General features: G+C 38.9%; 1 protein-coding gene across 1 annotated transcript in view; it reads left to right on the top strand.

The window, feature by feature from the left end:
- LOC140227571 (sodium- and chloride-dependent GABA transporter ine-like) overlaps positions 1 to 15515 on the top strand; it is an 84750-nt gene that overhangs the window by 64635 nt on the left and 4600 nt on the right. Inside the window, exons 5-13 of the mRNA XM_072307987.1 lie at positions 241 to 373; positions 6640 to 6774; positions 7791 to 7897; positions 8347 to 8471; positions 9163 to 9275; positions 11225 to 11365; positions 12102 to 12201; positions 13968 to 14068; positions 15204 to 15371. Of these exons, the coding sequence (XP_072164088.1) occupies positions 241 to 373; positions 6640 to 6774; positions 7791 to 7897; positions 8347 to 8471; positions 9163 to 9275; positions 11225 to 11365; positions 12102 to 12201; positions 13968 to 14068; positions 15204 to 15371 (1123 nt within the window). The remainder of the gene's footprint in view (positions 1 to 240; positions 374 to 6639; positions 6775 to 7790; positions 7898 to 8346; positions 8472 to 9162; positions 9276 to 11224; positions 11366 to 12101; positions 12202 to 13967; positions 14069 to 15203; positions 15372 to 15515) is intronic.

The raw sequence follows: 15515 nt of genomic DNA, 5'->3' as shown, positions 1-15515 counted from the left end.
CCAAAATATGCCTTTTCAACCCTCAAAATGCAGCATAATGCTGTTTACAAGTTTAGCATCCCTGTAGCTGCTTTAAAAAAAAAATGAAAAAAAAAGAAGAATTTCTCATACAAACGTGTGTAATGATACCAGCTGCTTGTCTATCTGTCTGTCTGTCAGTCAGTCAGTCTTTGAATAAAGTTTTCATGAATGCATTTCCTTTGTCACTGTGTGTGCTCCACTCTTTCAATTTTTCTCCAGTCACCGTGTGCTCCAGATCAGCGACGGGATTGACCATCCCGACGGGATGCGCTGGGAGCTCTTCGGTCTCCTCCTCCTGGCGTGGATCCTGGTCTATTTCTGCCTCTTCAAGGGCGTGTCTACCTCCGGCAAGGTGAGACGGGGCCCCGCCCTAGCCTGCCGACCACACGTTGGCTCATTTACCAGTATCCAGCTTGAAAAGAGAGTCACCCGTGGCAAAGGAGGGAGGAAACAATTTTTGATGAATGCAGATCATTGCCAAGATCATTCTTAAAGACAACATGGCAATGCCTTCTAGAACCGCTCAGCAAAATCCCTGTCAGTATTTCGACATTTTTTGTGATGGCAGGGATTTTGAAACATGAATAAGTTTGCACACACCACTGAAATTTTATTTGCCCATTTGCCCCCATTTTTTTTTTTAGAATCAAGAGAGATTTAAGGTTGTGATGTGCAACATTGGCATTCACCCACCCTGTTAATATTATGCGGAGAATTGCTCTGCTGTTACGAAAATGTTGAGTTCATGAATTTGCAGTTGAAAGTATGAGAGTTATACGATGACGTGTGATTGGTTTTCTTTCTCCTTTGCTACGTGCTAGTGACTGCAATCATCGTTAACTGCATTTGTACAACAGCATAGCCATTATCTTGCTTGCCACATTACATGCTGATAATTACATTGTGTGCCTGCCCCAACACCAGTCACATGTTAGTTGCCATGGTAACAGCGCATCTTGAACTACGATGCTTTGTCACCGTTATACTCAGATTTCCTGTCCTCATTGTACAGTGTTATACCGTGTCACCAAAACTGTCTTGGGTTGTATTTTTGACAGTGGCGCATACATGTCTAGCATAACATGGGGACAGTATTTGTATTTAACAAAGCTTTGAATACAATGTATGCAATATCTACTGTCATTATTGTTTTTGACATCATGACATACATGTTTGCATGCTTCCTTCTCATTTTCATCACTGAAGAATGAGCATTTCTATCTTGAAAATACAATGTTGAATGGACATATATGATTGGCATGGTGTAACATTATGTATGCATACACTGTACATATCTCTTTAATACAGTTTGTTGTTGTAAGAGGAATCTTCTCTAGTTCCAACTCTATTAAATGGTGCAACTGGGCTGTATTAACATGGCACACATTATTGGTCCTTCAGAATCAGAGGCCTCGAAAACCAATTTTAACTTGAACTATTAGTCTTCTTATCTGTTTGTGTCATAGAGTTTCTGTTGCCTGGATCTAGATATCAAAGATAACCCCCTTGTACTGACTCTACCCAACGAGAATTTTACAGAAATCACACTGTGTGCACCTAGCATGTTCATTACATTCACTCATAATCTGTTATGGGTAGGAAAAGGTCACCTCTTATGACAATGTGATTTGAAAGCTCAGAGTAAGGAAACAATTGCAGAAACCAAAACGCAGCTAAAACCATTGAAAAGAAGAAAAGGGTGCTCACAGCATAGCTTAAAAGCACATAGAAGGGCTCTCATTTATCTAAATATTAGCTGTGAAGAAATTGTAACAGTTTCAGTTTTAGCTTTTATCTTACAGAGGCTGATACACAGGTGCTGCAAATATAGCAATCCTAGGGTTGAATATGTAGAAAAGTGGACTCAGTGGGATTGATGTGTTGGTAATGGGTATCATATGTTCTTGGTTTGCAGGAAACGATCTTCTTTCCTGTCTATCAAAAGAGAAAGAATAAAATTCAGCCTTGCATTTGCCTGCAGCTGGCATTGCCAGTGTTCTGATGAGTAGTGAAGCAGTGGCAGATACATCGCAGTTTGCCAGGGATGAGGATTAATGTAAATCTGAGGAACCCAAGTCATAATGGCCCCCAGATTTTTGCAAACTGTAATCGGATGGACTGGATCGAGGCATACATTGGTCAGTCACGAGCACAAACATTGGTCAGACAGGCATGACATCTATCTCTAGACTAACTGACATCTTTTTTTTAGATAACATCTCCTTCATGTGACTCTTAGTAGTAAAAGATATCCTCAGATGCTGGTCCAAAACAGCTCAAGAGTTAGAAACCACCCGTAGTGTTGAAAAACCAAAAGCATATGATATATTTCTATTAAAACAAAAGTGTTCCCCCCCCCCCCCCCATGGTTACTCTAACAGACTTTGGTCTCTAGAGAACTCAAAACTTCTTCACCATTTTATACAATATACACCAATGAAAGAATATGTATTCATTGAATATTCTACCTAACAACAATGTGCATTTATCATACACACAGTAAGTAGTGATAAATGAACAGGTCATCATATGGTACTAACAGTGGATACTGTAACAGATGTAACATTTTAACTACAAACTCACCATCACAAAAACAGACAATGTTATCATGACATCTGGAAACAGTTTACTATAATAATGCAAGCCCATCTTCTGTCTATAAAATCACCCTCCCCCTTCCAAAAAACAGAAGGGAGAAAAGATATAGAAAGCCAACAAACACACTAACCACCCAAAAAGGAAAAGAAAACAACTTAAACATAATTCTCTCTTTTCCTTTTGGATGACAATGTTGTGGTGATATTCTGTTTCATTTGAACTCCATAGTGATCACGCTTTAATTCATATTGTCCATATCATAGTCGTATGGATGACTGTTTCTGGTTGCCATGGTAACAATGCCTGTGTAACACCATATAAAAGTACCAATTGCATTGGGCGTGGTATAGGTCTACACACTTATCACCCGTATCTTCATATTGAGTACCAGGTACTAATTCCATTGTGTCTGAACCTGTTTTTCTCTCCCCCAACTACCCTTGTAGAGTATCCAGCATAGGGCCGTTCCATTCATATTTACATCTTTTTCATCCACTGTCTGGCTCTTGTTACAGGAAGGCTTAATAAAGCGCTGACCAGATGACATGGACGTTGTGGGGGAAAAAAAGAAATGTGTATTTACATTGCAGCTTCAAGCTTGTAACCTTCATCATAGTTTGTTGTAGAATTTCTCTCTTCATGCATTCTTTGTCAACCGCATCACATGCCAATCTCACAACCCATAATTAATCACTTTTTCAACTTTTTTTTTTTTTTCGTCTCTCTCTGTCTTTCAGGAAGTGTGCAATGCCGACACATTCTCTTTCTTACAACTTGTAAAAGTAAAGACGTCAGTTTTAACCATCCCGAGCAAATCTCTGTGTTGTTGGAGGGGGGAGAATGGAGGTGCGGTGCCTCCCCCTCCAAACCTTCGTCCGTTCCCGGGCTGCATCCCGATCAAATTTCCATGGGTCATCCCGAGCAAGTCACTGCGTGCACCTGTCGACATCCGTCACAAACTTAAATTCTTTTTGCCCCAGTGATTGAAAAGAAAAAAGACGAACGGTCGCCCCCTGTGACGCCGGCCCAATTTTTCAAATCGATTTATTTCACAGAAAACTGTTATGCTGCCCCCTTTAAACGTAGGGGCAATAGCACTCACCAAAATGTGCTCCCTTTGGATAATATGTGAAGAAGGTGAACCAACAATCTTTTGTCTACTCACGATAATTACCTGACCATGCTTGTCTTTATTTTTGCCCCATTTTTATTTTTTTTTTTCTCACATAATCATTTTGTCAATAGCCAGTGGTGCTTTTAAAGCTCCTTGGCTTTTCAAATGATACGTAGTTTCTGACAGTAATTTTTGTTTGTCATGATTTGCTTTTTGTCATGTGTATGTAGAAGAGAAATAGCATAACTGCTTCTTCCCTCTCCCACCCCCCTCCCCCCCCCCCAAAAAAAAAAAAATGAAAAAAATTTAAGATAAGTTCTCTTTCAATATTTAAGTTTACCATTGATATCTGTATCTTGAGACTTTTGATTTATCATCTTATTTGTCACAATTATGCTACAAAATTACACTGACAGCCCTCAATGACTGCTACTCGTCGTTGGAAAATGAATAGCTTTTTTTAAAGTTGTTGCTAGTTTATTTCCACAAAAATATACTAAGTGCTTATTTTTTTTTTTCAATTATAGTTGAAAAATTAGGTGGTTAGAGATGATTTATCAGGTGATTTTTCACTCCCAAAGAAAGCCAGTGTGAGCTTGTTTCCTACTGACAACACAAGTTTTGATGTCCTGAAGTCAAATGGACTGACCTTTTGCAAACTGTGAATGAAATTTTCAGGTTTTGACAACCACTCAGTTTGCACATGTACAGCATATGTATGCTTCTACAGTACATGTCATTTACACCAATCAAACCGGGGGCCGTTTCATAGAATTTGTCATCAGTGACAAATGTCATAGATGTGTGACAAGCTACTGAAATCCTTACATCTGATTGCTGAGAGCAAATTTGTCATAGAAATGCGGCAGTTGTCATTGATGACAAGTTTTATGAAACGGGCCCCTGATTAACATGTTTTACTTTGTGCATTCAGTGCTGCAACATTGGTATTGCTCTGCACTAGGGGAGGACTACTAAAATTGCCTCGCTCAAAAAACTCTTTGTACCCTCAAGAGAAGCAGGACCTTCAGTTGATCTACATTGTATCTGATATAAAACATTTTCATGTCATCTCACACTATATGCCTTCTTTGTGCGTGGAGTGCCTTTAAAACAGTGCGTAACTTTCAACCTGCTTTCATCTTGATTAAAGTCATAAAGACTAGTGAGCCAGGAACAGACCTAAAAGCCACCCAAAGTTTTTGTGCCTGAAATTTTGATACCCCAAGAAGCTCCCAAAAATGTTTGCCACCTTGCAGAGATATTCCTGAAGTCAATTTTCCAAAACTTACATTGGTCCAGAAGCTCTCACTAAAAGCTCATCACTATTCAAAGCCTCTGCTCTGGATCTCTGATCTGAAACCAAGCATGCATTGCGCTGACCTTGATCGGTGCAACTTTTAATTGTTTGTACTTTTCAGAGGTTGGACAGCAACATTGACCCAGTTTTGTCCCCCCAAAACGGCACTGTTTATACTTCCCCAGTCAGCCAGGCAAAGGCATATTTGAAAACTCTGTTGTTTCCGGCCCTGGGATTTGCTCTGAGCTCAAGTTGTTGAACTTGCAAGCAGGTTGAAATGTTCAATGCATCTTGTAAAACAGATGCATGTGACATTTGCTCGTTTAACTCCCTCAGACATATTTTTTTATTTCACTCTCTTTTTCTTTCTTTCTGTCCTTTTAATATATAACTTTTTTTTGAAATTTTTATTATTGGTTTTGTTTCTGTTTTTTCTTTGTTCCCCATTGCCCATTGCCCATTGCCCATTGCCCAGACATGGTACCAGTATCTGCTGAGAATGTAAACCTTGGATTTTGTAATATGATTTATCATGTATGAAAATTTTATGAAATATGATATCATTGACAGGCAGTGTGAGACCCTCTGATGTAAAGAATTCTACTGTGCATGGCCAAGGAGTCTGAACAATGGGGGGGGGGGGGGGGATTGGTAAGGGGTGACTAGTGATATCAGCAGGAAAAGACTTTAGTCCATCAGTGATGGACAAGAAAGAATCAGAAACTAAATGATCCATACTTGAACTCTCTTAGAAATGATGGTACCATTGTAGTGCCATGAAATCGCCCGTTCCTAGACTTCAGTTTATTGGAGGTTTTTTTTTGTTTCGTTTTGTTTTTGTTTTTTTGTTTTTTGTGTTGTTTTTTTGGTGGGTGTATATTTTTTAGCTTTTAAAGTATATCAGTATGATACAGTTTAAATCTGTAGCCCCTGTAAGGGTGTGATACTTTGCCTTTGAATGAAATCTCAATGTCAAAACATTATATACTGTACATTTCCATGGATGAGCTCATAGTTGGGTTTTGTTTCTTTTGGGGGGGGGGGGGGTTTGGTCGCCTCAAGTTTTTCCATGGTGCGCGGTAAACTTACACAGGTGATAAATTTTGGAAGACTGCGTGCTCATTATCATTAAAGTTTTGCATTTGCAAGCTCTCCTTGATGTCAATATTTATCATTATTTGTATGACTTCACCTTTGACTTGCAAGAAAAAAATAATCCCCCCCCCCCTCCGACCATTGACCAGCATAAACAAAAAGATTTGATTGTACAAAATTTCCCAGTGCAATATATTCAGCATTGCACACGGCAGGATGAGCAGGTCATACCTAGGCTAAACCTCTCTCGCAGGTATTTCATTCAAAATACAGATACTGGTACACCAGTTCCTTTCCCTGCTGTTAGAAAATACTAGCATATGCAGCTGTACATGTATTTTTTAAAATTTATATATTTATATACACACACATGTGCTTTTCGTTCATTGTTGGCAAGCACTGAATGTATGAAATGCAACTTTGCTCACTATGGGGCAATATGTCGCAATATGTCTGAGTGGTTTCCCGAAATCTAATGCTTTTTTTGTTCCGTGATAATCGTGTCTGTCAGGTGGTGTACTTCACCGCCACGTTCCCGTACCTGGTCCTGTTTGTGCTGCTCATAAATGGCGCCCTCTTGGATGGTGCAGGGGACGGCATTCTGTACTTCCTTCGGCCCAAGTGGGAGTTGCTGAAGCAGGCATCCGTAAGTTATATATATGTGACCTTGCATCACAAAACAAACAAAAGTCACTTACCTTGATTTTACGCGAGGACTCAAAAAAGGTGAAACGGATCCACCAAGTCAGTTTTAGGCTTTTCATATATTCTGAAAGAGCTACCCTTCTTCAACATTATTCTTAAGTTTGGGAGCATAAAATGAATGGGAAAGTGCATTTTCAGCAGTTTTTCTATAACCTTTTTTTTTTTTTTTTTTTTGGTAGAGTAGTGAGATTAGGTATGTCTTAGAGTCCCCTTTTCATTTCTTGATAACCCATTTGAATTGAGTTATATATCATTTTGAAGCTTAAAGTCTTCTCATTCAGGATCTGCTCTTTATTGTGATGCAGGGTCACATATACTGAATGCATGTATACACACTTAGAAATTTGAACTTACGAGGCCTTTCTTATAAATACACCAAATAGATTGTTTGTTTGTTTTTTTTCTTTCCATTGTGTGATTGGAATGCCAAGTGGCACAGAACACCCCATAGCATTGTACACACTGTCCAAAGGCCCTGGTACAGAAGGGGTTAAGCACTTGCAGATTTCTTGCAATGTCAACCTTAACTCACTGTTGGCGGCAATTGATATTACACAATACAAACACCGTCCCCCATATTGTAAGTTGATTCGTTGACCAGTATATGTATCAGATATTTCTGTGATGTTAATGTAACTGGTGAGAATTCGATCGTGTCTGTATGAGTAGACACATTATGTTCTTCTTTTTTTTTTTTTTTGAAAAGTCACTCTTTCTTCTGAACCTTTATAATAATGGAAAAAGGTCACAAAGCGAGAAATTCGACACGTGAAAATGTCTGACTTCCATTTGCAAAACTGTCTCTAAGCAAAATTACCACCATACCCAGTAATCCACTTTTTACAAGTTCCTGGAATTCCAAAAGACTGTGTGCAGGACGATAAGATTCATGTATAAGCAGCGGATTCAAAACTGGTGGATTTCTCATTGTTGTGTTTGTTCATCACTTTCTTGGAGGTGTGGGAAGCAGCTGCGGCCCAGAACTTCAACTCCATTGGCATCGCCTTCGGCTCCATGATAGCCTTCTCCAGCTACAACGAGTTCAAGAACCGCTCCCTCCTCAGGTGGGTTTAGAAAGGAGGCTACAGAGTCTCGATTGACATTAAATTGCAGTTAGGCCAAATTAGGGTGGCGACCGAACTGTAGTAGTCAAAACAATCAAGGAAGCATGTAACACTTGGAATAAACGAAGCCCGGGTCAAAAAATAACATGACCATCTTGTTATACCTGTTGACCCAACAGCGAAGGTCTTTGTTATAATTTATATGTCAAGATAGATTAGCAAGAACTGTTGTTTGAATGTGAATGCTAAAGAAGTGATTCTGTAAAACATGAAATAATCGCGGCACGAAATTTTCGCGAATGGGAGCCGATGGCCTTTGAGTGTGATTTCTCCCAAGAGGAGAAGAAAGAGAATATCAAGCGGAAAGAGAATATCAAGCGTTCATTCCCTTTATGAAAGTTTTTACCTCATCGTGTTAATCTTTCAATTTTCTTCTTTTGACTCTGCAGGGACACTCTGACCATCTGCGGTATCAACAGCTTCACAAGTATCTTTGCCTCCTTTGTCATCTTCTCTGTGATTGGCTACATCGCTAAGGTCCAGGATGCGGATATTGATTCAGTCATCACAGAGGGTAAGAAGGAGGAAGGGGAGTAGGTGGTCGTCAGCACAAGATGCTACATTTGACAAACATTCGAGAATCACCCGATACAGTGCACTCCCGTTATAACAAACACAGTTATTACGAAATTGCGGTTACAACGAAGTAAAAAATTCAGGCCCCAACATTATCCACTCTTTGTTTTTTATTGTTTCTTTGTGCGGTTACAACAAAATTTTGATATAACAAAAGAACACTGCCGGTCCTGAGGACTTCGTTATGACGGGAGGCCACCTTGCAATAGTCAGACACACCATGACAAATTTTCAGCACTTAGGGTTGTTTCCAGGCTTGATTCACTGATATTCAAAATTAGGATTTACTTTGCTTACGCAATGATAATGAATGATAGTAACTGACTCTTCCGTAGTGGCACTTGAAGTATTTTACAGCACCCATCGCAGAGTTTGCTTTCATAAATTGAAAAAACAAAACAAAGCACTTACGATGCCAAATATTTTGTGGGGGTTTTGTTTTTGTGAATTTCAAGAGTCATAAAAGTTCTTGAATTCAACAACCCTCCAAAATAACGCCCTCCAGTTGCGTGAGTACCAAGTATGAGAGTGATGTACGTACGTGCAACATTGGTGAGCAGCAGCTCCATTTTACTCTTCATGAGGTGCTAACAGTGTTAATGTGGATCTCCTTTCTTTCCACCATGCAGGTCCTGGCCTAGTGTTTGTGGTCTACCCAGTCGTGTTCACCACTATGCCAGTCTCTCAGCTCTGGGCTGTCCTCTTCTTCCTCATGCTTGTCTGTCTGGGTATTGACAGCCAGGTGAGTCGGGGTCATACTATGTTTTTTAGGGGAGGGTTGAGGTGGCGAGAATTGAAAGAGGGTGGCTGGGTTGGAAGATTGTTAATTATACACATAGTATAGGAGGTGGGTTATGTTTTTGTTGGAACAGCAGTTTGTGTGATTCTACAAACCCTTGAATTATCGATGCCTTCCATGATTGTTGATTTGTATTCTTTATCTGTCTTTCTCCTTTCCTTTTTTTTTTTCATTCTTTCTAGATCAGCCTCTGAAATCAATGTAATCTGGTTTATTTACTTGGGAGATCTACTACCTTCTGATAAGAATTAACTGGTACTAAACAAATGCTTGTCACTGTATGAGCCTTTTGAACTGATCTGGTTTCACTAGTCTTTAGGTCCCTATGGTCTTGAAATTGGTCTATTGCAATTTGTAATGATGCTGCATGTTTCGGACATACCAAGAAAATTCAAAATACAGTCATGTGATTTGGGCTTCTCTGAAATGAGATGGTAGGAAGATACTCTATTGATGCAAAGGAGACATACTTTAAGAAATCTCTGTATTCCTCCTTAGTGACTGCCTGGTAGCATTGGTGGAAATACAAGTGTATGACACACTATTTTTTTTTATGCCTCCGCCAACGAAGTGGCCGGAGGCATTATGTTTTCGGGTCGTCCGTCCGTCCGTACGTCCGTACGTCCGTACGTCCGTACGTCCCTATGTCCGTACGTCCGTACGTCCGTACGTCTGTACGTCCGTCCGTCCCGTTTTGTTTTTGTCGATATCTCAAGAACCGTGTGGTGGTTTTGCATCAAACTTGGTATGAGGGTATATCCTTGGGGGATGATACTTTGTGTGGATTTTAGGGTCACAGGGTCAAAGGTCAAAGGTCACAGGTTATTTTGTGAAAAAAAAAATTGAACTTTCATGTTTTTCTCCATATCTTGCAAATGGTTCAAGGTATCTTCATGGAACTTAGTATATATGCTTGTACCGATGGGCAGTGATTATCTAGGGAAGTTTGGGGTCATGGGTCAAAGGTCAGGGGTCAAAGGTCAAGGTCAACTCCTCAAAATATAACTACTTTCCTTATATTTATGCAATGCCTGAAGGATTTTTTTAAAACTTGATGTATGCATGTATAACCCAATATATATTCTGTGGGAAGTTTCTTGCCAAAAGGTCAAAGGTCAAAAGGTCAAAGGTCAAGTGAAAGTGCTAAATTGCACTTTTTCCTCCATATCTCAAAAATAACTCAAGGTATTGTCATGAAACTTACATATTTATGCATGTTCTACCTAACAGTGATTCTCTTTGGAACTGTGGGGTCAAAGGTCAAAGGCCAGGTTTCGATAATACTATTTTACCATTTCATACTGAAATTATACTTTTTCTCAATACCTTGAAAATTACTCAATGCATAAACTTGTAAAAGGGTCAAAAGTCAAGTGAAAATCATCAGTTCCCCCAAATACCTGCACTCTGACGTTTTAATCATTCATCCAATTGAACCTAGTTCTAGGAAAGTGAACATTCAGCACATTTGTGGCAAACCTGTCATTTTGATATTTTGCCAATTGTGTGAAACTGTCAACACACATTGTCAAGACATTGTACTATAGACCTATTAGGAGAACCATGTATTATGGCGGAGGCATACACCAGTCGCCGTAGCGACATTTCTAGTTTTTAATGCCAAATGCCACCTTTGACCAGAGTTGTTTCAGAATGATAGAAGGTATTCAACACATTCCTTACAATGTATTGTAGGTTTTCCATTGTCTTCTTATAATCATTCTTATCATTAGTATAGTAATTGTTAATATAAATGTTATCATTGCTCTTATTGTAATTTCTGCATAAGTGAAATGGGCATTATAATTCCGTACAGAAAGTAACATAACAGTAAAGAAAAGTAATGATAAAGACAGCAGCTTATAGAGACTGTGCCCATCATTCCCCTGCAGTTTGCCATGGTTGAGGTGGTGGTGGCTACTTTCAGTGACGGTTTCCCCAAACTCCGCCAGTTCTACTTCAACCGCAAGGAGGTCCTGGTCCTCTACATCTGCGTCATCTCCTTCCTCCTGGGTCTGCCCAACATCACAAGGGTGAGTCTCAGGTCATTCCCAGTTTCCTTGGCAACAGCCTGGCATCTTCCAGTCCATCGCAAACATTCTGGTTGCCATTTCTGGTAGCTGTAATCGTTGTTGCCTTAAATGATTGCAAATGTTGTTGTGAAGCAGAATGATGGTATTGAATGGGACTCTGGGAGATAGTGCACATTACTCTGATGACATTGTGAAAGTGATAATATAGTGTAAATGGAAGTGCATTCTGTCATTCTACAATTAATATGCATGGCGACATAGTAAAAGAATTAGTATACGTAATGTTTCCATTTTCAATTAGCTGCACAGTTTAGTCACCATCAGTATGTGTGTTGCTGTAGATACCATTTTTTTTTTTTTTTTTTGGGGGGGGGGGAATGGGTTGTTTAAATGTATTCACAAATACTTTGTTAGAGAAAGATATGTGATGAATTGAAACACATACACACATACAAAGAAAAACACACACACACACACACTCAGGGATATTTCAGAGTGTTTTTTTCTTGTGGTCCAGCACGGCAATTTCTTTATTAGAATTAGCTCAAGGGAGCGTTGTGTGTAAAATGTCAAATACCATACTAAGCAGCCACAAGAACTCTTAGATTCCTGCTCCTTGTGTGTGTCTTTGCTCAGGAATGCTTACCAACACAGAGTAATGCCCAAATTTCATTACATGTTACCTTGTTGTTATGAGCTAATGACGGAATTTGTTCATTTTCCTCACCACAAACAGGGAGGAATGTACTTTTTCCAGATCATGGACTGGTACACGGCCATCGTCTCTCTCTTCTTCATCGCCATCGCTGAAGCCGTGGCCGTCTGCTGGCTCTATGGTAATGCTCTATTTCCTTTAACCCATAAGTAGCTGAACCGCCCGCAACCACCCATTTTATTACTCCCTAGAACGCCCGAAACGGCCTGTCTGCTTTTTGAAAATAATTCTATGCTTTACCATTTTTATTGTTTTATATAGAATATATATTTTGTATAGAAAGAGGTCAAAAAGGTCAACAAAAGTATGTCAGAATTCTGTGCCCCACATATCTCTTGGTAGAGTCTTAATAGGCTTTCAAATAAACATAACTTATAATAATAGACAAAAATAAACACATAGTGAGCAATTTTACATATTTTAGAAAGTTGTTGAAATAAGAGTAATGTTGCTGTATCTTCTAGGGAATCATAAGCCATTATGTATGGATTCTTCAGTTGCTACAGGATTAATCCATCTTTTAAGTCTCAATTACAGCAGGAATTTAGTATTTTCACACACAAAAAAAAAAAATGGCATGATTTTAGTCATGGTTTATACACTGTCCCCTTCTCTGCTCTTGTCCACTATAGTTATGTTTCATTGTCACTGTTTGATGGAAAGTCTTTAATTTCCACACACAAAAGACTGAGTGAACCCTGTGATGGAAACCTGATGTAGGTTATCATGGAAGGAAAAAAAGAAAAAAAGGACAACATGTTTTCACTGATTTTTCTTCTTTTTTTTTTCAAATAGATTGATTTTTGGGGAGAAAATTAAAAGTAGGCATTCAAAGATCTATTTTTCAGGCAGCATTACTTGTGAGCTTTACGATTTAACCATTTGTTGCTTTGATTGCCTACAAGGGTTAGAGCCACCAATGTACAATATACATTCCGCTCCAATGATGATATTCCGTGTATGACAAGGATGATATTCTAGTGAGAGAATTACTTCATAGTTGACTTGCAGTCATTGATTATATTTATTTCTGTAAATGGAAAAGAATGTGAGTCAAACACTAAAAAAAAAAAAACTTGTCTTGACCTGCCTTAACCCTAAAAGGGCCAGGGGGGCGGAATCCGCGCCCCCCTCGACGTTTCGCGCTATAATTCTGTAACGCGAGAAGACCTCATCGCGAGGCTTCTTGACTTTCTTCGTTCAAGTCTCGCGCAACTTTTGAGACCAAATTTGCAACATCCGCGCATACTTTTGCGAAGCCACGCCCATTTTTGTAACGGAATGTCGCTCCAAAACGGGCACAATTTTGTGATTTTGTGTACATTTCCTATGGAAAACAATTCTCTGTCATGAAAGGCATAAAAACCTGATTATTTTTACAATTAATCACTTTCATTGATTAATTTTGTGCTAATTATGGTAGAAAAGTGGTCAGTGACAATTTCCAATGAAAAAACAAAGAAAAAACAAAAGTTGAAAAACAAGGAAATACATAAGAAATTGTGAAAACAATAAAATACATAAGAATTGAAATGAGTTTTGGAAGTTTTTGTGATGTACAATTGTTGAATATGCTAAAACAGATTTACAGATCAAAAATTAGACTCTCAATGCTTTTAATTAGGCTAAAATTTCACCTTGAGCTTAATTTGCATAATTAATTAATTAAAATTAGAAATTGATTGTTTCAAAAAATCTTATGACACAATCTTTTAGATTATGACGCGGGTCTAAACCCCCCCCCCCCCCCCCCCCCCCCGAGCATAGCCAAAAAAAACACCCAAAAAAAGTCAAAATTAATCTAGATCTACAATTTTTTTATTTGTCTATGTGTATATTCTTCAAGAAAAGTCTTATTCTCATCCCTGCATTTGTATTACTCATCAGGTGGAAATCGCTTAGCCAGGAACATTGAGGCGATGACGGGGTCTTACCCTAATATTTACTTCAGAGCTTGCTGGCTTGTCGTCTCTCCTGTCCTCATCTTGGTGAGAAATTTTTAGTGAGAAAAAAAAAGTATCTGTATGAATAAATTAATTTAAAAAAAAACACGGTTGAACATTTGGTTTTCAACAAGGATGCTTCATTATCCCATGGAATGTAAAGAGTATGGGAAATCATCAGAGATGATCAAGCAGAATGAAAAAGTGGAAGGGGGAGAAATTCCCCCTCCCCGAAAAAAGAAAATCATCACAGAACCAAATCCACTTCCAACCTATTCCTGTACCCACATAATAATAGATTAAGCAGTGAAATAATGATGATGATGATGATGATGATGATGATGATGATGATGATGATGATGATGATAATAATTTTACAAAAGAATATAAAAAGATAACAAACCAATTGCAATGCAATTTATATTCTTTTCATGGTCATGCCATTCAAAATATGTAAACAACAAAATCCTGACCAATTGTAAACCATCTTCATGTCAAACAAATATGCATTGCAGCATTAAAGTTTTTTACCCAGAGTATTAATCCTTTTAGAAGGGCTTGGTTCTAAGACTAACCAGAGAAGATTATCAATTGTTATTACTCATTGCAATATATTCACATCTGACATTGTTGATGAGGCTGCGAAATATCAGATCCTATGGCATTTCCTTGCTATAAAATGGAAAGGAAAATTAATGGCTTGAAATACAGTCATCCCTAGCTTACTGTGATAAGCCACAATGTGCTGTAAATTGATACCAAGCAGAGTGACCTGGGCTACGTTGGATGGACCCAGAGTTGATTTATCATCTAGATCCCCTCCCCCCCCCCCCATTAACTAAAAAACCCTTTGATTTGAAGGGAGTGAATGATAATGTTGATAATAATCCATCAATTTAAAAAGTGCAGAACCTATGTACCTATATTTTTATGTGCTGCAAGAGGTCATGATAAACTTAAACAGTACTGAAAAATTAAACTGAAAAGTCTTAATTGAAATGATGCTACAGATGGGAATGATGACCAATGCGATGTGTTTCGAGTCCTAGTAAAAATTATGTGATGCAATAGTTGGGGATGATGACTAGTGCTGGATGAAGATGAAGAAGAAGAAAAGTAAAAACAACAACCTCTTCATCACATTTCGTCTCCCCCCCCCCCCCCCCCCATCTGTCTACAGGCCATCCTGATCTTCTCCATTGTGGACTTTAAACCGGTCAGCTACGGGGACTACGTCTACCCCAAATGGTGCCAGGGGCTGGGTTGGTGCGTGGCCCTCCTGTCTATCATCTGGCTCCCTATTGGAGCCATACACACCCTACTGACCTCCAAGGGGTCATTGAAAGAGGTCAGTCATCTTCACATATACTAGTACATTATCTCCTTCTCCTTCTTCTTTTGCTGCTTTTTGTCTTTCAGACCTCAGCATTGCATTCTTCAAATCCGAGAAATAAAAAAAAAACATTTCAGCAGAATTCTGCACTTTCTTTAT

Source organism: Diadema setosum, chromosome 4, assembly GCF_964275005.1.
Source record: "Diadema setosum chromosome 4, eeDiaSeto1, whole genome shotgun sequence".
Lineage (NCBI taxonomy): Eukaryota > Metazoa > Echinodermata > Echinoidea > Diadematoida > Diadematidae > Diadema > Diadema setosum.
This window is presented reverse-complemented; position numbering and strand designations above follow the sequence as displayed.